General features: G+C 41.2%; 1 protein-coding gene across 2 annotated transcripts in view; it reads left to right on the forward strand.

Moving 5' to 3' along the window:
- Prdm6 (PR/SET domain 6) overlaps nt 1-24,458 on the forward strand; it is a 101,414-nt gene that overhangs the window by 7,226 nt on the left and 69,730 nt on the right. For both annotated transcript variants that reach the window (XM_020176306.2, XM_074076568.1), the window contains one exon: nt 2,725-3,032. In XM_020176306.2, coding sequence (XP_020031895.2) covers nt 2,725-3,032 — 308 coding nt within the window. The remainder of the gene's footprint in view (nt 1-2,724; nt 3,033-24,458) is intronic.

Here is a 24,458-nt window from a genome sequence, read left to right on the forward strand (position 1 = left end):
TGGCAGAATATTTTGATATAGCATAAAGTGGTTCATATTAAGACTCATTGGTGGATTAATTAAAGTGAATTTGATTGTCTACTCTGTAGTGGACTTAAGGTAGCTTCTAGACATTGGGGGAAAGCCTCAGGTTTTCAGTACTCTGCAGAATTTAACTATGAAGTTTTTTTTTAACATGTTGTAGAGAAAAATGAAACTTATTAAGTTGAAGAAGGCTTTAGAGGATTTCTTGGAAAAAGGACTTACTGTAGTTTTATTGTCATTCATTACAAATATTATTAGAAGAGTGCTTCTTGTCTGTGGGGGTTGTGACTGGAGTTTATTGCTCCTTGTTTTATTTCCCATATAGTTGATGTGATGGTCCATGTGAGATGCTGGAGGGCGATAGAATCTCGGGGACAGGCTGTTAGGGGTGTGAATAGTAAATGTTTTTGCTTCTCACTCTTTTGCTTCACAGTCAACCAGAAAGGGAAAATCGGTTAAGCAATTCCCTGGGGCGATTTGTTATTTTCATGGGCAAATTGCCCTTGCTTATTGTCATTTGTGTTTTGCTATTTTTGCTTAGGTGCTGAAGCACCATCTCTGAAGCCAGACACTAAAAATTATGGACATTATCTTTTACTTTCCTATTCATTCTTGGACTTTAATTCCCCAACCCCAAGAGTGTGGGAAAGAGAGAAATCTCTATAATTCAATCATGCTAGAGCACTTTTTGTGGCCCCCAAATAGTTACGTCAGTGAAATATTTCAGTTCTATTGATTGAGTCATGAGTTTGGGTCTAAAATTCTCCTAGCTTTCATTAGTCTTCTTAAATCTTGGTTTGAAGCCTTTGGTGTCAGGCAGGCCCAACTGTGAATCATTTCTGTCACTTGGTAGCTTCCTGGTCCTTGGTCAAGTTACAGTGCTCCTGAGGCCTCATTTGCTTCACCTGTAAAACGGGAATCATGGTACTTAGAGAATGTGGAGGTAGCTTGGTTCAAGACAGATGCATGGCACATAGTAGGCACTCAGTAGTCTTGAGTATTTAATTGTCTGCTTTTCCAAGACACAATGTCTTGAGGTTTTTATTTACACAATCAAAAGCTCGTGAAAGTGAGTGAAGATTGTGTTTTTCTGAGGACCTGACGTATGGATAAGTGTTTGCATTCTCTCATCTAGGCCTTAGGGTTAAAAGTGGAGTCCTGACCAGTTTTAACATTAGCTTGTGCTGCTGGCAGAGGGCGCCTTTGTGTTGAGGGAGGCTCAGAGGAACCCGCAGAAACAGGTTGCAGGTTCTCACCTGAGAGGCCTAGCCACCTCTCCAAGTAGTCGCACTCCAAAGTTTTCCTGGCCTTTGGCTATCTTGGGAGGAATGGAGTAGCTGCTGCCTGAGGGTAAGGCACAGCTAGCTGGAACCGGCTGGGCTGTGATTCCCCGTTCCTTGGTGGAAAGTTCCTTGGTTTCCATGGTGGAAAGTTCCTCATGGACTCACTTTGTTTCTTGGGCGTTTCAGTACAGATGAGGTATACCCAGGGTAATTAATCCACCAGGCCTAACTCCGGCCAAAGCCAGGCGTAGGTGCCCCAGGACCCGAGGGGGTACCAGCCTTCCCCCACCGGCGCATCCGTTGCTTCCTGGCTCTCTCCTACCACCTCCACCAGTCTGTCTCACCAAGTGTCAGGCCCAGTGCCATAAGACCACCCCCCTCCCTACGCGAGAACGCCGAGGCTCCCGAGGGAGGCTGGGCCAGGGAGGCCAGGTCGCGCCGGCGGGCGCCGAGGCCGCCTTCTCCGGGCGGGCCCGCCGTGCGGGGCGCAGACTCGGCGGCTCCGCCAGGCCCATTAATAACCCCGAGTGCGCGGCGACTCGACAGCGCGGTCGCTGCAGGCCCTGCTTCCCGCGGCCGCCGGGTCTCTTCCCTCCCAGTTCCAGCCGAAGGACACTGAGTGGCCCGCCGGGAGGGCTGCGCTGGAGAAAGTCACAGAGGGACAGCTTCGGCAACAGTGTCACTGGCTTACAGCACTACCATCGCATTTATTCTCGGGATCGGCCGTCGGGGCAGGACTTGGGTCCGTCTCCGTTGTCAGTTACCCTGTTGCTTAAAATTGCTGTGATCTCGATCTCGGCCTTGGGGAAGAACTCGCGCACAGGCTCACCTACCCCGCCGCAACGCTCCCCACACCGTTAGTCCCCACGGGTCCCCGCCCGGCAGGAGTCCCTGGAGTGGCGCTGACGGGGCGGCCAGGGGCCGAGGTCCAGGCTCCAGCGGAGAACGGCTCAGGGCAGGGACTGGGATCCGGTTCCGCGGGGCGGCGGGCTGGGTCTGCCTTGCGCCTCTGGTGCTTGGGGGGCGATCGGGAAGCCGCTTCGGTGATTTTAAAGCATTTCCTCCAGATACCCAGGTGGCCAATGTAGAATGTGTCCGAGATACCACACTGGGCAAGAGACCGACTTCTCTGGGGTACAACTCAAAGCACACCCTGGAATGGCGGATAGGGAGGACCTGGGGAGCCTGCAAATGGCATGGCAGAGAGACCAGCAGGGCTGCCGTCTCAGCACCAGGCAGATTTGATTTGGGTGCTGCAAATTCCAAGGCAGTGGGCAGATTCGGCTCCCCAATCGCTAGTGGCCTCGGAGCACCTAGAGCGTCACCTCGCCCGCAGGTGGCTTACCCTGGCTGAGGATGGGCCCGCCCGAGTCTGGGTTAACGCTCTGCTTTCCCTCCCTCCCGCGTATCTCCGCAGGTTGCGACATGTGCGCGGACAACCGCAACGGCGAGTGCCCCATGCACGGGCCGCTGCACTCGCTGCGACGGCTGGTGGGCACCAGCAGCGCTGCGGCCGCGGCTCCTCCGCCCGAGCTGCCCGAGTGGCTGCGGGACCTGCCCCGGGAGGTGTGCCTGTGCACCAGCACCGTGCCCGGCCTGGCCTACGGCATCTGCGCCGCGCAGAGGATCCAACAGGGCACCTGGATCGGGCCCTTCCAGGGAGTGCTCTTGCCCCCGGAGAAGGTGCAGGCGGGCGCGGTGAGGAACACGCAGCACCTCTGGGAGGTAAGCGGCCCCTGCTGAGCACCTTCCCGGGGACTGGGCCGGAACCGTGGCCCACACAGAGCCAGGACCCTGGCAGGTGACAACTGAAGGAGAGCCTCCTTTGGCCCCTGGAGGGTAGTGAAGAGTAGATTTCCCTGACCCTGTAAAGCCTTGGCCTGGTCTCTGTAGCAGCGGAGAAAGGAGAGTGGCAGAGCCAGGTCTGCCAAAATACCAACCAAGCCAGGAAGACAGGGCCTACTGGTTTGTGAAGACAGAGCCACCTTAATCTGCTTCTGTTCCTCTGGGGTGGATTACCCCTGGTCTCTGAGTCTGGAGAATAAGAGAGAAGAACTGAGGAGCTACAGTAGAGGAGGGTGGGTGTTAGATGGGAGCCAGGTGATCCTTCTGTCCCATTCCAAGCTCTCATGTGTTTCTGTACCTGGAGCAGAAGGAATCGCAGAGAGAAGGGCCAGTCAGACTAATTTTCTCAGATTAAAAACAACTTTGTAAATGCTGAATATGAAAGACCAAAACATGTTTTTACAACTTTTGGAGTGCTCAAGCACTTTCTAAATTTTATTGTGAATCAAAAAAATCACAATTTTGCTTCTTTTTCTGACAAAGTGAAATTACACACTTTTCGACAAAATAGAAATTCGAAATATGGGAAAACTCTGAGCACTGTAGTATAACCAAGATCCACTGCTATTACTTAAAAACAACCTATCAAAAGATGTTAACTTGAGATTTCTCCCAGAGCATCAAGGTTGGTTATTGAGGGCCACACCAGAAGAGAGACTCATGTCATTGGGTAATCCCTCCACCAATTTTGCGCTGTGGAGATTATATGTGAAATGTAAGGTGCTAGGATCCATAACCTTAAGTAATAGGTAAAATCTGACTGTGGCCAGGTGGAATAAGTAGGAATAGTCAGAAAGGAAAGCTTCTTGAACGGAAGGGGCCAGGTCCATGTGGAGACCTCAGGGCTGGGGAGTGTCATTTCTGCCACAGTTTGCCTGTGCCCCACACTCAGTGGCTGTCAACATGGTCATTTTCACCTCAGCTGCCCCATATTCACTACAGAAAACTTGTCACACTGAACACAACGCTAACTTTTGCTGAGCTCCCCTCTGGCCAGCATTGTATTAGACGCTGAAGATACCGTTTTTGGGAAAAAACAGTCCTCTTGTGAAGGTTGGGACTGGGGCCTACATCTGCCACGCCTCCTTTGATGGGGGGGGGGGAAGCATGTGAACCCGCAGCAGCTCAAGGTGAGGACAGAGAGCCCCTGGACTGCCTTCCCTGCAGTTATGCGCTGGAGCCCTGGGGCCTGGCCCCTGGGTTCTGTTTCACTCCGAAACTGTCTGGGAGGGCAATTAAATGTTCATTCTTTCAGAATAGGATTCCTGAGTATGTGTGTGTATGTGGGGGGGGGCCCTCATATTTATGTTACCAAATGGAGTCTTTCTTTTTTAAAATTTTATTAGCATATAATAGTTGAGGAGGGGAAATATTGTGATATTTACATATGTGCTTACTATGTATCTTAGATTTACACCCTCTGTCATTCTCCCTCTACTCCCCTCCCCTTCTTGGAACAATTTCAACAGGTTTCCTGTTCTGTCTTCATATATGGATACAAAACACATTCGCCATATTTACCTTCATTCCCAAATGAAGTTTTTCTTAAAAAAACCTAATTTCTAAAGTGTGGTAGGAGAAAATAGCTTGGTTGGTGCACAGATACACGGATGGAGGCTAGGAGGTAGCACTTTTGTGTAGGAAGCTGACAGGTGGGACATGGCCAAAGCATCTGGTTTTGAAACGTTGCCTACTTGGTTTTTCTTTCTGACTAATTGGTTGTAACCTCCAATGTGGCTTAAAGCGTATGAAACACTTCTAGGCATGTCATGCTTCCCTAGCGTTGTTAGGAGCACTAACATCATATAGTAAGATCTGCCCATAACTTTTCTGGGGGCGTCCCGAGGCAGCTGTTCAATGGAACAGATTTGCTCTACCTAAAACTGAACACTGTGAAATTGCCCTCTGATGCCTGTCTGTTTTTAGGGTTCAAGGGACAGAGGCATAAATGTGAAAAAAAAAAATCCCATAGTTCTTTCTTTTTTTTTGTAGAAGACTGGCTGATTGGGATGCTGGCAGGAGGTCACTGCACACATAGAATATAATAATAGAGACCAACCCTGAGAACTGAGGGACCTGCTTTGTACTTCTTTAAGTCCAAATTCTACTGTAAAAGACTGGGGAATTTGGTCTGATTGTTTTTTTCTTTTTCTTGATACTTCTGTGGCTGTGGAGTGAGTTTTGCCTATTGTTTTGGGGCATGTGAATTAAGGGTGTTGTTTCTGTGTCATAAAATGACTTGCTGGATGTATTCTTAGGTGATCAATACTCTTAAATTCAGGACATAATTAATCTATTTATTTTTATCATCTGTAACAATGGTTAGAATAATGTGTATTTGGGGGATTGAAGGGATATTGAAATTTCAGACCAAAATGTCTCCTGGGAGAGCATAAGAAATATGACTGGGGTCAGGTAACTTAGTGCCAATGTCTATTTGTAAGACAAAACACTTACTTTAGAAAATATGTTTCAGATTTTTATCAGTATAATTACTTTTGATATGACGTATGAGTTTATTTCTAATTTTAAGCATTATGATTTATGAAACATGACCATTTGGATTAAGTTACAGAAGATTCTAAATGTTGAATTGCTCCTTAAATTTTAGTCTGTCAAGCCTAAGTTCTATTGTGAAAAACTTGAATCATTACGTTATTTATATTATAAGGGATCGGTAATTGGAATACACTATAAATCTATATAGGAAAGGCTTGGCAATAGCTGTTTAATGACTCGTGTAATAATTTTCCATTAAATATATTCTCTTAGATACCTTCCAGAATATCAAGGTGACATACAGCAGAATTTTTAAAAAGTTAAAAGTAGTTGAATCATGACTATTTTATTTTGAAAGTCAACTGTAATTGTTTCTCTTCCTTACATTCTTTCAAGTCATTTGCTGATGAAGAAATGTCTTTGTAGTTAGAGTTCAATACTCAGGTCCTGATAGATCTCACCACAGTTACTTATCTTTATTTCAGTGCAGTAAATGAATCACTAATCTCTTCCCATCACTGTTTCCAGTAGATGATGGATTTTTGCTTCAGTTTACAGTTCATTGTTTTTAGTCTCGTTGTACTTTATTATACACATAAGGCTTCTAACAGAAACAAATGCATTCACCTTAGTTACTCCTTTTGTTTAATCATTGAAAGCTCTATTTTCTTTGTAGAATTACTTTTTGATATTTAATTTACGTGAGTATATTTGGTTAGTTTGTAGCATGCTATCATTTTTTAGTTAATATTTTCATGAGTTTAATCCTACTTATTCAAAATATAGCAATGGAAAATTAAGTATCATTCCACTACTTCAATATACTTTGAATCTTTTAGGCATTTATGGGAAATTCAAAGAGCATTTCTTTCCTCTTCGTCGTCGTCTTCCTCCTCGTGTCTTCTTCCTCCTCCTTTCTTAGCAATAATCTAAGGTAATTTTTTTTTCTAATTTAAGGAGAGCAGTAAGCTAAAAACCAAGTTAGTCAGTTTTTGGTCAATTTCTTTTAGAATCAGAATTTAATGTGTTTTTTAAAAGTGATAAATTCAGATACTTTAAAAATCAAAACATTGCAGGCTCCATTAGACAATTCCTTGGCTATATATATATTTATTCTAATAACACTTGGGCACATGATACATTTCTAACTATTTGGATGTATTGGGAAAAATCTTTCTGAATATTTTGCAAAGAAAACAGAATCTTTCTCAGCAATTAAGTCTTATTGATGGGAGTGAGATAATTTTACCCTGATGTGTTTTCTAATAAAGAAGTTTGATTCCAACAGTTATGAAAACATTATCTTGATTATTAATGTGCTCTTTTTTCCCCTGAGATAAATTAATCTAGTTGCACATGGTTTCCCCTTTCTGCTTAACATCAGAGTTTAATATGACTAGACCTGAGGAATGTACACAGTGTATACTTAAATTCTACTGGAATAAAATACGGAAGTTTAAAACAAAGTTATGATTTAAGATAGGCTAGAATTACACCTTTCAACTCAAAGTCTGATTTGACAAGAACTTTTAGTGACAATGACAAAATAAATTTCATTTGTACTATGTGGAAACCTTTAGTATTTTTCTTTAGAAAACCAAAGGGAATTAACATAATGTGAGCCTTTTTGTGATTTGATTTTTGTGGCAAAATAATTTAGATTTAATCAGGGTTTTGCTTTTAAACAAATGGCCTATTTTTCATCATTACCATTTAGCTTAGGTCAAAAGATACTAACGAAAACCAATATTAAAACTATATTACACATTGCTAAATGTTTATATTTCAAAACCATCATAGTTAATTGGCACTAGAAGGAAATGAATTGATTTCATGTTTTAAATGTGTTATGTATGTTTTTATAAATGACCCAATTCCACGTATATAGCACTGTACCTGTTTGTATATATTTAGATGTTGAAAAAGCCATTTTAAATTAATAATTTTAAATGGAATTAAAATCATTAAAAATTGTTCCAGTGATAGCATTGTAACTATATACTATGTATTTTGCTTTAGACTTTGGCTCATTTTGGCCTGATTCATCAAGACACTAAGGAATAGAATATGTGGCTGTCACAGTTAAGATTGAAGTAAAAATTATGTTCCTCAGCAGTTTCTCATTTAATATACTAGTCTGTCTGACAGCTTGGTTTTGAATATGTCAATTTTGTGAAATTCAAATAACTTCTCTTTAAAAACCGACCCTAGTCGTGTTACTACTGTGTTTTAAATTATGCATCGAAGCAGCTGCTGTGTCCCCCTGGCGTGGCCACGTGTGGTCTGCAGATGTCTTCCACAGTGGTGCCCATTCGACAGAGCGCGGGCATTTTGTAGTCTTCCACACATTGTAAAGCCATCTGCCGCCTATTGGAACAGCTTCCAGTATTGTGTTAAAAATCAAAACGTGGAACTTTAGGTTGGCTTTGGAAAGGTCTATTTAAGGTCCTTGTTCTGTTGGTTTAAGTACCAGGCTGCATGCACCACCCTTGGTGGTCTCAGTTCACAGATGACTCGACTTAAAAAAGTTTAGAGCCATTTGGAGATTCTCACTAATTAATGAGGTTTAATTCAAACATGCATTTGACACTACGGGGTTTTAGTGCAAATACTTTGGAAAGTGAGATAGGGTTTGTACCCACAGAAGTATTTTTTTTTCATTAGTTCAGTTTATTTTTTTAATTGATAACATTTTGTCCATGTGAAGAACATAATTCACAAGTATTTCTCAGTTCACAACCGCGTATTTTCTTCAGTCAAGTATTTTTGTTTTCTTTTTCTACACTGCCTTAAAAGAATTAGAAAGTGGAATCAGATTCTTGGTGTTATTGGATGGATGAAATCTGTCCCCATCGCTGCATGGTGGCAAGAGAGCGATGGAGATATGGTCATGGTGACACTGGTCCTGAGAATCTTGCAGGACAGCCTTCTCATCTCACTGTGGGAGTTAAGGCCATTTTCAGTGTGTGAGAAAATCTGCTGTATTTTCCCAGAATCACTTATAGTTGTAGCATAATATTATGGCTCAAAATTTTTTGATTGAATACAAAAAATTGCCTAGTGCTTAGCAGGAGAATTGTGCCCATACTATCAAAGCCCTATCTTGCCAGAGAATGGATGAAAGACACGGGTAGGGTAGGGTGCTCTAGGAAGGCTGTGAGCAGAAGAACTCAGCCTCTCCCGCTCTCTCTTTTTCTTTCTTTTTGAGACTCATCTACACTACAAAATTTCATGAGTTCAGACATTCCTTGTGTATTTACACAAGAAATACAGGTTCTGATATAAGTACTTAGCATAATGCCAGAGAGGCCAGAACAGAATAGACTTTTCCTTGTAAGCATTTGCCACCTTGCTCAGATAAGTTACAGAATTCCATTATCCAAATTGTTACACATGTGTGACAGAGGTTGACCTTTCGTCATGTCAATCCTTTTTGTGTAGGCCCCAGGCTCCAGCCTAATGGCTCAAACCCTGATTTACTCACTGTAATAAGGGCAGGAGGTCGAGCAATTGTCAGGCTGCCTGTTCGTACTCTTCTTGGAGCCTGGTTGAAGGCTGTTAACACAAAGCTTTTCAAAGTGAATTTACAACCGGCACCACTGACAGAGGCCAATCAGTGCACCATAAATGTCAGGTTAGTGAGATTGAGCAGTAAGTAAAGTACTGACAGGACACTATTGGCTGGAATCAATTGGCCAAGGTTTAACTGGGAAGAGCAATCTATGTGTGGTTGGCTTAGGGAAAGAGCTAAGTGAGCAGCCCAGGCTTCCAGGTGGACTCCGTGCATTTACCTGTTAGTGGGAGCACAAGGACTGGAACATCGAACATCTGCTTTAGCATACCCAGCATCATCCATGCTGGTGTGAGTCCCCATCTGAGGCTTGGTGGCATAATATGGTGCTCTCTAAAAGGGAGGAGAGAAAAACTGTTATGTTGTGAGGCTGTCATAAAGAGGGGATGCATCTATTACAGGGCAGTTCACTGCAAGGTGATTTGTTCTCATTCTGCAACTCTAACAAGGTTTGCACAAAGATGTAGGCACAAAGATGCCTGCTCTTTTGCTTCCCTTGTGAAACTTTTGTGGAAGTCACTAATGAGTGATTATGGGTTGAGGGTCTGAATATCCATGAGGTGTGGTTTCCCGACCAGACGCAATGTTTTTATCATTTTGTGTAATGACAGCCTAGACAACAATTCATTTAGCTCTGAAGGCATCAGCATTAAAATGGAGGAATCCATTAAAATGCTGTATGGAAGGATTTATAAATTAGGCAATTTCCTTGATTATTGCAATCATTTACAAAATTGATTGTTGCAGTGTGGTATAGGCAGATTTCAGCAATGATCATTGACAACAAGCACACTCTCTTGTATCTAGAGCTACTGTCACTAAACCAGGGCATTACCCACACCCTCTGTTCTTGCTCTCAAGGTCAGGCAGACTTTCACAGAAGCTTAGAATTAAGGAGTTTCATCTGTCTCAGAAGCGATCCACCTAGACTGCGAGAGAAAGGGCAGGGTGAGAGAGTAAGTCCAGTGGCAGCAGAATTGGTTTTAGATTTTAATCCTAATTTTGGAGAGGGTATGGATCATACTGATAGGCTTCGAATCACTAGCACAGATTTTGATACACTGTCAATTTAAAAGGAAATAAGTTTTGTAAATTGCAGCTGTAAAATATTTGATTGAAGATCTAAAAGTCAATAATGTGATTTTTTTTGTTGTTCTTGGTCCTTAGAGTTCTAATTGCCCAATAGATATAACGTAGTCACTGGATTTTAGGTCAATTAATTCTGGAAGGCATAATAAAGACATTGTTACAAAGTGTGAAATGCTCAAAATGCTGAAGATTTTCCTGTACGAGAACGCACACACCAAGCTCACTCGGTGCTTAATCACTAACCACAAACCACAGAGTTGCCTTTATTCCTGAAGTATCAGAGTTGGGATGCCAAACGTGGCCGCAGGGCTCCGGCCAGTGAAAGCTAGCCATGCGGTTATGCTTAGTGCGAAATAACTGACTTTAGGACATTTGTTTTTAATCATCATTTTGTTTTTAATCATCATTTTCCTTTTTTGAAACTGTAACACAAACTGGGACTTGTAAAATAATAACACTTAAAAAATTGTTGGCAGCGTTGGGAAGACAAAGAGTCCTGATTTTTGTCCTGATTGTGAATATACACTAATTCCATTTCAGGGAGTTCTTTGCTTAAAAGAAAAGTTGCATTTCAGAAAGTCGAGGAGTTTGGTGACACCTTGTATTTATTTGGCAATTGTTGCCTTATAAATCAGAAGTTCATTTTCATTTTAGTTACTTGGAAAATTCACTGCTTAAAAATTCAGGACAGAGTTGATATTTTCACTCCAATGTCAGTAATATATCCTGATTTTTATTTAAAAAAATTTTTTTTAGACTGCCCCATTTCTGGTTTTTGCTAAGACTTAAAATCGGTGTGATCCATTCTGTCTAAGGTGAACTGTGGGTGAGGTGCTCAGTATTATAAATGTTGCTTCCTCCCCCCTCCCGGGTTCCTGTACATTTATTTAATAAACCAAAGTCTACAGCATGCAATGGTGAAATGATAGTACAGGATGAAGCCCATTTTATTAAAATGAACAGTGTTTTTTGCTCTCTGTTATCATTTTAAATTAAAGCTGTCTTAGGTAATGAGGTGTCTTCTATAGAAACTTTCAGTGTAATCTAATTCAATAGAAACTTCTTAAGTGCTTTTTAATTGGAATCAAATTAAATGTAATCAAGTCATGTTTTCAGTGTCTTATAAAGCACCAAGTGCTAAGCGTTGTTAGCACACTTGGGACCGTTAATGTTTATCACAAAAGTGACAGTACTGAATTTTCAGATATCCACACACACTGCAAAACAGTAGGTAGCTCCTAAATACTGCAGATTCTATGCTAGAAAACACTGCTTTTGGACTCTTTTATATTTGTCTCAAAATAACATTAAAATTCATCTCTGATACAAAATACACACAAACATTTCCTGAGGGAGAGAGTCCTGAAAAAAATTACATAACCAAGGAAAACACTTAATTTCAATTTATTGCAATATAAAATTTGACCCAGATAATCTACAAAGTGGAAAATCTCATTATTAAGCTTTAAAATAATAGAAATAGATTTCTGTATTAAAAAGTATAAAACCAGTGTTGATGGGTTTCATAATGGCCTTTTGAACAAGGACTATGTAATATAATACACATTTGTTTCATTGAATCACTGTTTTGATAAAGATATTCCTTAATATTGTAAAACACATTTTTCTCCAGTGGTGGCGTTTTCAGGAGGATTGCAAATGTTTAAATTTGGCTCACCCATGAATAGATTTTGATTTTGTGTCTAGTCTCACCTCCCTTCTCCGTACCTTTCCTGGTGGGAAATTTAGTTAACCATCAGAAGATGCTGTTGATATCGTACGGACACGTCTACTGATATTTTCATGTTTTATTGCACGTGTCTTTAATAAAACCAGAGCCTTTCTCCATCTATAAGGAGACTGATACGGTCTTCCAAAAAAAGAGAAAAATCCCTGTTTTCTTTTCTATACATGAGGGTGTTGAGAAACAAGAAGCAAGTATCTTTGAAATGCTTTTTTAAGTAGGAAGTCATTAATTTATCTTGCTGCGTGTGGGACTTTACAGAAACCACTTAATTTCTTTCTATCACTATTTCTCCACGTGCAAAAGAGGGTAATATGGTGGACTGCTTTACAAATTAAGGAGAAAAGATTTATGACTTTTGCATAACAATGGAGTTTCTCTCCCTTTCTCAGCTGGATTTTAGTAGTAAATGTTGTCTCTAATGGACTCTATGTAGATATAAATAATTCTAGCATTCATCTGTCAGAACAAAACATTGTAGACAGTAGACAGTGTAGATAACACACTTTGGAGTTAGTTACTTAACTCCAAAATCAGGCTTAAGCAATATTTCAATGCAAATTTATCTGGCATGGCTCTTAAATAAGGAAGGATTATATACCAAAGAGGTGCCCTATAGCATAGATGTTTTAAAAATCACTAGGCATCCTTCTTTTTAAATTTTATAATTTAAAAACGTTTTAAATTAACATAAAAATTATACCTAAGTATGGGCTACCATGGGTTATTATGATACACAAATTCATTGTATAATGCTCAAATCAGGGCAAGCATATCTGTCTCCTCAAACATTTATTAGTTCTTTCTAATGAAAACTTTCAATAGCTTTCTAGTTATTAGGAAACAACTAGTGCATTATTTTTGTCTATAGTCACCTGACTGTGCAACAGAATACCAGAACTTACTTCTCCTGCTTAACTGTAACTAGCACTTGTTGACCAACCTTTCCCCTTCCTTCCCTCCCAAGGAAAGTGAATTCATTTTTAAATGAGTGCAAGCTGGGTATGGTGGTATATGTTGTATCCCAGCCCTCAGGAGGCTTAAGCAGGAGGATTATAAGTTCGAGACCAGCCTGGGCTACATAGTGAGTCAACGAGTGTTGGAAAACCAAAAAGAGAACAAACAAACCAAACAAGCGAGCAAACAAAAACTCTATTTTTGGTGGAGGGCAATAAGAATAACTTAATTACAAAAATATTAATAATTTAATATTAAGAGCAATTTAATACAAGTAACATTGAGTGCATAAAGAACATTTCCTAGATGTACACAATTTCCGTGGTGAAGAGCTAACTCCTAATCCTCACCACACAGAACTGACTTGCAGTGTGAAGATAGATGTAAGGGGACTTGAGGAAGTGAAGGCCTCTTGACCGTGGACCTCAAATCAGGAGCAGTTCATTCAGTTGTTTTTATACTGGGTATTGAATTCTGAACAGGAAAACATCTCCACGTCCAGTATATGGTGACTTGTTAATAAATATTAAATCGACACAGTGGCGTGTTTTAACTGTCAATAAAAATGTGTGTGTAGCTGTGTACCAGTGACTACAGACAGAACAGTGCATCATACACATTGGGAATACATGTCAGTGTTGACCCTTGGAAAGCAAGGACTCTAAGATTAGACAACATGTAGCTAGCAATGTTAGGCAAAAGAATAAGCACAAGTGCCAAAACACACCATAAAGAACAAAAATGTGGACTAAAATTCATCTCTTTTCTAATGTATGTGTATTTCATATTAGTCACCTCTGTCAGAGTACCTGGAGCATTTACTCTCACGACAACTGAAGCAAGGAAATCAAAAAAATGTCTCACCTCTTCAGCTCAGCCCTGACCCGCCAGCCCGGTGCCTGAAGTAGCGTCTGTGTCTGTCACCTGTGTATTAACTCTCAATCTAGGATAATCCAGGATAATAAACCAGCACACTTAGAATAGTGCTCTGTATGTGTAGGAGTTCAGTTTTAGAAGATGTAAAAGTTCTGGAAGTTATTTGCACAACAATGTGAATATACCTAGTACTGCTCACCTGTACACCTGAAAATTGTGATAGTGACTTTACGTCAGGTAGATCTAAAATTTTAAGAAAAACCATATTTTCAGCAACTTTTCTTTTTTTTTTTCCTTCAGTAGTGCTCAAACTCTACTGTCTGTGAGAATCTCCAGGATCAGGGGCTTAAGCACACTGTGTTTCTGGGGACTTGCCCCAAATGCTTCTGTCTAAGTAGCTCTGGCTTGGAGCCCAAGAATCTAGCTTTTGAACAAATGCCTTAAATGGTTCTGGAACTGCCTTTAACAGCAAAATGGCAGACAGGGTCTTTCCCTACTCCTTGTGGTTCTTACCCTCCCTTCCTGCCTCTTTTCTGTCTTTGCTACTCTTGGCCTTTCTTCTATTTCAGTCTATGTCATGAATTTTGGAGCTGCAGGTTGGAAAAAGAATTTACCAGGACAAGAGAGTAGGAGAGAGCAAAGATGGCAGTGTGGGGTTGGGAACAAGCTTTTATAGAGTTTACTTGGAATTTCACTAATTGGTTGTTTCTTTTTCATGGACTTTGTTCACTGGTTTCTTCTTCCGATCATGGTTTGAATTTTGGGGGCACAGAAACATCTCTGGAGCTTGGCTTCATTTCAGCATTCCATCTGGCCCATTTTGTGGGTTTGACCCATTTCTGCATTCTACACCACCCTGGTTAATTTTTTTTCCTTCTTCCATGTCTCCTTAAAAGGAAGGGGGTTGCTCCTTCACACTCTAGTACTGATCCTGGGTAAATTCTAGTTTCCCCACTATACCTCTGCTACTCTTCTTTGGATTGTTTCAATCTCCTCCCTCACCACTTTTTCCTCATCTCCCCAGATGTAGGTAGAAGGTAGGTAAGTAGGTAGATAGGTAGGTAGATAGATAGATAGATAAAACATAGGCATAAATATTAAAGAACTATAGGCAGCAAAATGAACTCCCATGATTTCCATCTTTTCTATATTTTAGAACTCTATCTAGCTGGGCATATGGATGCAGCCAAAATGACAGAAAGCTTTGTACTGTGTATAAACCACAGTGTGTTCTTAGCTCCTAAGTAATCAAGGTGTGTTTCAGGAGGAGGAGGCATTCCACTGGAAGTCAGTTTACTGGTGTACATAGAATCTTAGTTCTGACTCTCACTGGGCCTGAGCGATGTGATAACTTGAAAAACACCTTAAGTTCCCAAGCTTTTACCAGTGCTGCACCCAGCTGCAACCCCATCTGTGCAGGCCATGTCCTATAGAGCAGCTGTATGGCCTTTCCATGACGCTTGTGACTGTCACTCTGTGAATTTTCTATATGCCAACTTTATCTACTAATGTCTGATCTTTTCCTGTCTTCCTCCTTAGCTTCCTGTTGCTGCCTGAGGGTGGAGGTAGTCTGAGCACGCAGCCTGTTCTGATCTTATCGTCTTATACCCAGAGAGCTCACCTGCTCTTATTGTTCCAGTTGTTGAGTGGTGCTCCCTGGCTCTTTCCCATACTGACATGTCTTCAGCTGTCTGCAGGACATCATCAGTTGAATGTCCTATCCTGGCATTGTTTGAAATTCAATGTACTCATCACCCCTACCTGCCACCTCTCCAAACAGGTGTCTTCTTATCTGTCTTTTAGTACCTTTGGCTCATGAGCCCAACATATTGGAGATAACATAGTGGCTTTTTAAATATTTTTATTTCCAGAAGCTAAGTGTGTCTAGCACAATAAGGCATTTAATAAATACTTATGATCTGACAGCAACAATAAGAGCTAACACACTTACTCTGAAACTGTGTGCCAGGCACTCTGTTTAGAGCCTTAGAGGGATTATCTTAATTTACTCTTGGAATAAGCCAACAAATAAGGACTACTATACTCATTTCTCAGATGAAGAAACTTTCAGATGAAGGCAGAAAAGTGAAGTAACTTGCCCAAGGTTTCCTGTAGCAAAGCCTGTAGGCTGTTCATGGAAGTGGCACAGACTACAGAGTTTTTGCTGTTAACTAGTCTGCTCTTTGCTGCCTGTCCCCTCCCAATATCTGATCTGAAATCCCATGAAATAAGGGGACCCCAGTTTCTGCCACAGCTTCTCCATCCTGTTGACCCTGAATATGAACTTTTGCTTCTTGATGAGAAACCACGTTGGTTTTTCAGATTCAGTCCACTCACCACTTCACACAGATCCCACACGTAGCCCAGATCCTTGACACTTTTATTATCTCTGAAAGTTTAACACCCCAGCATTCCAAGCAACAGATTTTTGGAGAATCTACCACCCATGAGGCATCTGTGTGGCCCACAAAGATGGATGAGACTAACTCTGCCTTTAAGGACTATAAAGTGGTAGGACCATGGATAACTCCAGTTGGAAGCAAGTGCTGTTGGGGACACGTGGAGGAGGGAGAAGTGACTTTCTGTTGGAAAGATTAGGGCAGGATAGAGAATTTGACCTGGAGCACACAGAGGGGTAATCCAGGGAGAGTCAGGGATTGGGAGGACAGAGGCTGCTAGGGTAGGAGTTAGTGGAGCTCCACTGTCTGTCTAAGCCCAGCTCTGCTTCTTCTCCTTTGCTCTCATTTGAACTCATCAAATTGCTTCCTTTTCTTTACCAAGGTCTTGCCAAGAATGCTCTCCCTTCTTCTTCTAGTCAACTCCTACCTTCCCTTTGTAGAGTTGGTCTTCCCAGGAACACCAGGTTTTCCTCTGCATTCCCTTCCCTCCAGCCCCACCTCTGATAGGACTGAGGTTCTGCTTATCCACTTGTGCTTGGAGCAACACTGCCTTTGGTAAGCTCATATTTGAGACATACTCTACTAAAAATTCAGCTTTGACTGGGTGTACTGCATTTTTATTTACTAAATCTGACTGTCCATATTTAAAATTAAGGTGACAATTGAAGAGCGATCTGATGGAAAAAGGAATGAATCTTGTGGCTGTCTGGGGAGGTCAGTGTGCCAAAAGACTGGTAAGTTCGTAGGAGCCTAGTGGGAGAGATGCTCGAGGAAGCCGGGGTCATATAAGCGAGATGGCAAACACTTTGCATTTTCTTCTGAGTGAGGTAGATTTGGGGATAGAATGGCAGCATGTGCTGACTTGTCTTAAAAGTACCATGTTGGATGCTCTGTGGAGAACAGTCTGTGATAGGGCAAGGGTAAATGATGGATGGAGGACCTCAGAGGACAGGATGTGTAGCTGGAGAAATAAAATAGGAGTTGCAAGTTGTGTATCCGTTGTTTAAATCCACAGGACTAGCTGAGGCCTGCTGGGGATGGAGGGTAAGAAGAACTTTGAGTAAAAGTGGCTGAGATGTCTCTGGCTCTATAAACCTCTGCGAATCAGAGCTGTAGGTGTAATGGCACAGTTACATGTACTTATGGATGTTTTACTTTGTTCCCTTCCTCTGCCAAGGGAGGAGCCATTATTTAGCCTTTATGGTGGATAACACAGTGAGGCTTTAGTGTAGTGACTTCTGAATGAAGCTACCATTCCTTAATGTGTTGGAGTCTGTGAAGCACAAAGCCATTACACGTTCCAGTTGAGGTCTCTACTGAAACTTATCCCCAAAAAGAGGGATGTTTTATCTCACTAACCTAGACATCCTGCCAAAAATCTCATTTAGCCCTCTACTCAGAGTGAAGCACACTGGCCCCATGTGGGCACAGATGTACATGGATGCACACCCTGTATTGGCCTCACAGTTTTCATGGAATTTCTTGTTATCTCTTTATAGCAATTATTTTTATGATTACAAGGCTAAAGTATTCATAAGAGGGAATTTGGAATAAAAGTACTTTAAACAGGAGAAAAATGAGCTAGAGCTAATTTGCTATATAATTCTTATTGCACTTTGTATTTTCTTTAAATATATAGATGAAAACATGTTTGCCTCTTAAAATAAATTCATAAGATTTTCCCCATATTGAAAATTCTTTGTGAGCATAATTTTTATTCCATATAGGCTTACTCTAATTGTTGAACATTTGTGCTGGTCTTCCCTCCCTCTCTTCCTCTTTCCTCATTTTGAAAAAAGTTACTAATGACTTGATATCATGAGTGTGTTGGATTGTGCTTGCCAAAATACCTGCAGGAAAAAACTCCCTTTATATTAACGATCTAGGAACAACATCGAACATTCGTCCACCATTTTTTAGCTCCTAAGAGATTCCACAATCAGCTCAGCTGGCTGGTTTTGTCGCTGTGCCCTCGCAGATGCAAGAGTGGTGTGTCCAGCCTGGCGCCACGGAGGTGGGAGGCTGTGCGTGTTCATTTCTTCCATGTCAGGCAGGGCAGAGCTGGCTCTTTGACCTGCATGCTCCAGGGGAGCTTTCCGTCTGTCCAAACGTTAGCCTGGAACTGAACGCCTCCACACAGTGATGAAATCCCTAACAAATGTAGTGACAACACTGAACATAAGGCCTTAATTTTTTTCAAATTGCTCGCATTTACAGTTAATTCAATTTGAATTTTAAGTCACCTCCATGTGAGTGACTCATGCACTCATCGTCGTGAGCTTTGTTTTCTAAAATGTACAAAACAGAAAGGGGTTGGTTTGCAATGTGTGCATAGCCAAGGTAATACTGAACTGGCTTCAAGGTAAGAAAGTTGTTTCCTATCATTGTACATCGTGTGTTTCAGATCTGGAGTTATCAACGGAAACAAATATCTTTATAAAACAGATTTGGATCACTGTCCACAGAGGTTCTTCGAGGGGATAAGTACACAAATCAAACTTGATTATGTACCAAAAGTGAATTGTTTTTTTTTCTGTTAAGGGACATTTGCCATAGGCCAGCTGAAAAATCTTTTTCCAAGTTCAGATCTTTGGGGAACTGGAAGGGCAGATAGACTGGGCTTTGCAGGTTGAGATGGAAGTGAGGAGATGGTTTCAACAACAAATAATTTTCACACTGTATGAAAGACTGGAGAGAGACAGTCAGGGAATGTCCAGACAACAACCGTATAAACAGATAATTGCTGAAATATTTGGATAATTTTGAGAATAAATTCAAGCTAAATTTTTGGACAGTGAAGTCAGCCTTCCATAATAACTGTCTCCTTGCCAGTAATTTCCTTGTTCTCCCTAATTTACTTCACTTCTCTGTAGCTGGCAAGTTCCTGTGTTCGGTACCTCAAATAAACTGGTTCTCTAGCCACCAAGTTGTTGTGAGACTCTTGTTTTGCCTGCTGCCTTTTTGCACATAACTGGGCTTTGCCACTATGCCAGCGAGCTCTGGAGCCCTGACAGAGCTTTGGGCTTTCAGATGACTTTTCCCAGAGGGCCTTCAGGGCTGCCCGGCAACCTAACAGTTCATTTCAAGTTGGACCCAGGTCCAGAGTAACTCTAAAGTTATGCAATTTTAAGTCTTGGAGCTCCTAGTAAGGAGGCTGGGTTTGGGGCAAGGGCAATAAACCAACCCATACCCAGGCTATCTCTCTTAGGGAGTGAACAGCCAAGGTGGGCCTGCTGTGGAAGGCAGTGGGTCATTTGAGGTACCTTTGGTATTTGGCATTTTTTTTTTCCTGGCCAAAGGAGAAGAGCAGCAGTAACTTCTACTTCTGAAAACTCTGTTTAGTGGCCTGGCAGGATGGAAATTTTCATGCTCTTGACTGGAGCACAGTAAGTTTGTGTCTGAAAAGTTTCAAATGGGTGTTTTAGGGGCACTTTAGAAAGCACTAGATAGAGATAGGAAGTAAGAGGTTCTTTTTGGTGACCCCATCACCTTTCCTGTTTGTTAGAGGTATTGATGGATTTCTGTCAGATTCACCCTGCTGGAATAAGATCTCTAACAATCGGCATTCTAGTTAATCTTTCTATTTAGAGTTGCTAGAGCAAGGAGGTTCACTCAAAGCCAGCATGGAGTGTGCTGCATAGGGATGGGCGTGAAGTCCTAGACAGCATTTGCTTTGCATGTGTGGGGACTAACATGCTATGAGCTGAACCAGACACTGTGGAGGTGTGGAAACTGTTAATAGAAGCAGTTCTGGTTTTGGAGGAGCTTTCAGGATGCCTGGGGTCAGTCATTCATTTAGTCATTCAATGTACACTCAACAAGCTTCTCTATGTACCCGGCACTGTGCAGGGTTGGGGGATAGTGATATATAGAAAGACCACAGCCCACGCCCAGGAAGAGCTTGTAGTTTATAAGGAAAATGTCAATTACTTCAGGAAGATATTTAATATCTTAAATGGCTCTAATAGAGCACTCGATTATGCGAATCCAGAGGGATAGCTAAGCAGATGAAGGCAGGCCCTGTGGGGGAGGTGAGTCATCGCCTGGCTCTTCTGGAAGCTAGTTTGTAATTGGGCTTCCCAGGATCAGTGTGTTGGTGACAGTAACTACGAGGAGATATGGAACGCATGGACAAGACAAATAGTGAGCATAAACGCCCAGAGGAAGAATAAACAAGGATTTGTCTAAAAGTTGAGTTGGTGGGTGGGTCTCGCCCAGAGAGGTAACATTAAGAAGTAAGGTCCCATCAGAGGACTTTTTGAAGGCTGGAGATTTGAAATCAAAACAGAACTGAACATAATTCTTAGGATGGAAGCGTGAAGAGGGCAGGTTACATACAGGTGAAGAGGACATGGGTTCGACTTCGCAGAGAAGTTTTCAACCGGTAGAACTAACTGGAAAACAAGCGTCTCCAACACTGGGGCTCCCTTTCATGTGTACTGACCAAGATTGTGATAAAGCTATGAACATTCTTGGACCCCATGAATTTTAACACTTCTGGCGTTCATCAGCATAGTTCATCTTGCTCATGAGCTGTTTGTCAGGGTGTATAGGAATTTCAGGGCACTTGAGTGTTGTGATATCTTAGACTTGGGATGTAACTCAAAGCAACTTCAAATTAGATGGTCAAGGAGTAGAAAAGAAGTATGAGAAGAATGGTGCTCCAAAGTGGAACAGGAGCTGTTCTAAGTCAGATAGCAATTTTTTATTCTTTCTTTCTTCTCTGATGGTGATTGTGGTAGGGCCATGTGGTTATGTGATCTTCTGCTGGAATACAGAGCTGCTGCTGATGTTTTGTGACAAATGAATGCATCTTGCTGGATTCAGGATCTAAGTGTCTCTGCTCTTATGCAGTCCTCCAGCAAATGACACCGAGCCGTGAACAAAGATGGAGGAAACAAACAGATCAAAGATCCCACCTGTGCAAGAGCTCCAGGTTGAAAGATGGAAGGAGTTGTTCATATGACACTTCCAGAAAAGGTTAGACAGTGTACTGGAGTGGCTAGAGTGTGCTGGTGATTTTAACTGTTATTATTTCCTAAATGCAAGAAACAGAAAGTAACCTAAACAAGCTATTAACCAATAAGAAGACTAACAAATGCAAGTTTTTAAGCAAGTAGAGATTAAAGTAAGGGAAAACCAAGATGAGAAGTTGACAGGTAAATAGGGAACAGAGCAAAATGCATGATTTAGGTTAGTACTTGAGAAAATGACCTGAGCAGAAGGGTGGTGGACTAGGTAGGGGAAGAAGGGACGCTAAGGGACAGATGGAGGTGCTCAGGTACCTGTCAAGGTGGGGTGTTTTCCTGCCACCTCCCAGCTGCTGTTTGCCCCAGCCCCTCAACACATCTGCATGCCTGCCCCAGTGACCTGAGTTTCTGTCCTGATGCTGGGCCCTGCCCCCTTTTGGAATCAGTGGAATGCATTTGTTTGTGGGCTGGAGATTAGAGCTCAGGGCCTGACTGCTAGGAAAGCTGTCTTTTTGGGTGGCCTCGAAAGACATGCTTCAGACCTTAAGCTGATACCTCTAAACTTCCTTCCCTGATAATCTATATTTTTCTGTTTTTAGAACTACATTGTCAGCGGTGTCACAGAGACCCTTTTCAGATGATTCATCCATTTTAAACTAGCAGTAATATCTCTTGTTTGGAAATTAAGCAACAGAAAGGAATTCAAGCAGACAAGCTAAGTAGAGACGTTTTAAATTACAATACATCCCTGGTTTTACTACCAAGTTAAGCATTGCCAGTTTTTTTCCAGAATTTTAAGCATGGTTAAAAATTATATTTTAATTTATATCTCAATTTTTTTAACTTGAAAGTTTTGAGTTGAGTTAAAAAATTCTTTTAAAGGCTTTTCCCTTACTAAGTATGTCTCCTACACTGCTGGATACCCATTAGGTATTTTATAAAGGGTTATTAGTCCATTTTGAATATTGTTCATTTTATAAAGGCTACTTATTTTATTCTCAATTTACCTTGTTCCAAAAAAGACTTAAAGTGGATCTTAGAAAGCTGAAGTTTGGAGATGGATAAGTATTTTGAGGACGATAATGGAAAATTTGAAACAGAAACAAATGTGCAGATACTGTTTTCATGCTGGAATGTGTTATATCCAAACAGTGTTGTTTTGACGTGGTTACCTGATGTGGTCCTCCTCTAGGAATTCTGCTGTTTGTTTGTAGAATGGAAATGGTATGACTGAGATGTGGTGTTTTGCCTCATCCTGTGGAGTGTTGTCATAAGTGGATGGAATCAGAACTGAGCCCCGGTCTGCAGGAGCAAGAGTAGCAGAACAGCAGTGTGATGCCAAGTGTCTTTATTTTTTTATATATTTGGTGGGACTGGGGTGTGAACTGAGGTCTTCACACTTCTACCGCTTGAGCCACACCTCCAGTCCATTTTGCTCTGGTTATTTTAGAGATGGGGTCTTGTGAACTATTTCCCTGGACTGGCCTCAAGTGAGATCCTCCTGATCTTAGTCTCCCAAGTAGCTGAGATTACAGGCATGAGCCATCGGCAAACAGCCAGAGTGTCTTCATTAAATTAAGATTTTTTTTTTCCCTTAATTCAGAAAACATAGGAAAAAACCCTTTAAATTCTCATAGCTCACCACTTAGACACAGTCTTTATCTAAAAATTTTACATGTGTACATGTATGTGTGTTATGTTGAAAATTTTTTTCACTTAAAATTATTACCCAAACGTGTTCTAGTAAAATTAACATTCTTTGTATCATTATATTTAATATATTGCCCATCCAATGAATGAGCAAGAATTTGCTTAACTATTTCCTATTGTTAGGCATTTAGCATCTAGACTGTTAATTTTTCATTATTTTAATGACCATATTTGTACGTCTCTTAATATTTTTAACCATAGTTTTGACTTCTATGTATTATAAATTATTTCTCACAAGATTATTATTAGTAGTAAGGTAATATATGATAAATAGGTGTTTAATAAATATGGGCCCCATTTTCCTCACCTTTGAGTTTATGGTGGCTGTTTTAAGGATCTATGAGTTAATGTTTATAAGTATTAAGTAACTGATATTTTAAAATGAAATTACAAAATTATAAAGTTCCTTAATTTATTCAAAAGGGAGGATCTTTATATTTACAAAAAATATATATCTTGCTATGTAGCCCAGACTGGCCTTGTTCAATCCTCCTGCCTCAGTCTTCTAAGTGCTGATATTATAGGCAGGTACCACCATGTCCAGCCAAGAGGGAAGATATTGAAAAGATGCTTTAGATCCCTCCCTGCTTTGCAAGCTGAAAACATTATTTATTTATTTATTTTGGTGCTGGACGTCACACAAACAAAGTATGTACGCTGCCACTGAGCTACATCCCAGCCTCTGAAAATGGAATATCATTAAACCACTAGAGTAGCGGTTCCCAAGACATTAGGAGACTCCTTCTTCCCCTGAGGTTTTTATATCAATTTCAAACATACTCAAATGCAGAGAGGTAGTATAACATGTTGCCTTACAGCAGATTTACTCAGAACGCTTTTCTGTGCTGTCTCTACTCTCTAGTGTTTTCTTTTGAATTTTTGTTTGCTGGAATATTTTAATGTAACATTTTTACCTACATATATTTCAGTGCTTATCTCTGAAAGATTTGGATTTTTAAAAGATCACAGAACTACAGTCCCATCATCACATCTAACAACACGAGCAATAACTTCTTCATGTCATGTAACTTCCGCATGCTCTCACTTCACCCCTACTCTGGCATCTTATTATAGTTGGTTTATTTAAATAACAGTCAAAGCAAGGTTTTCACATTTCATTTTGTTGAGATGTCTCTTGGGTCTCTTTAAATCTGTAACAATTCAATTGGGGAGATTTTTTAAAATAAGGAATTCACTGAAAGCTGCTGAATAATAGGTGGGTAGGGGGATAGGGAAAGAGAGTAATAGGCAGGGTTAGTGTGATTAAAACACAGTTTGTGCATTGTGAAATGTCACGACAAAACCCTTTGAACAATTAATGCACGCTTAAAAAGTGAAGGACAGGAAAGTGAAACAGATCCTTGCTTGGGGTAGGTACTTATGGGAGGGGGAGGATGAATGGAGGGGATGAAAATGGATGACGTACTTAATATACTTGTATGAAAACAGAACAGTGAAACCTGTCGAAATTGTTTTAAGAAGCAGGAGAGG

Source organism: Castor canadensis, chromosome 6 (assembly GCF_047511655.1).
Source record: "Castor canadensis chromosome 6, mCasCan1.hap1v2, whole genome shotgun sequence".
In the NCBI taxonomy this organism is placed as follows: domain Eukaryota; kingdom Metazoa; phylum Chordata; class Mammalia; order Rodentia; family Castoridae; genus Castor; species Castor canadensis.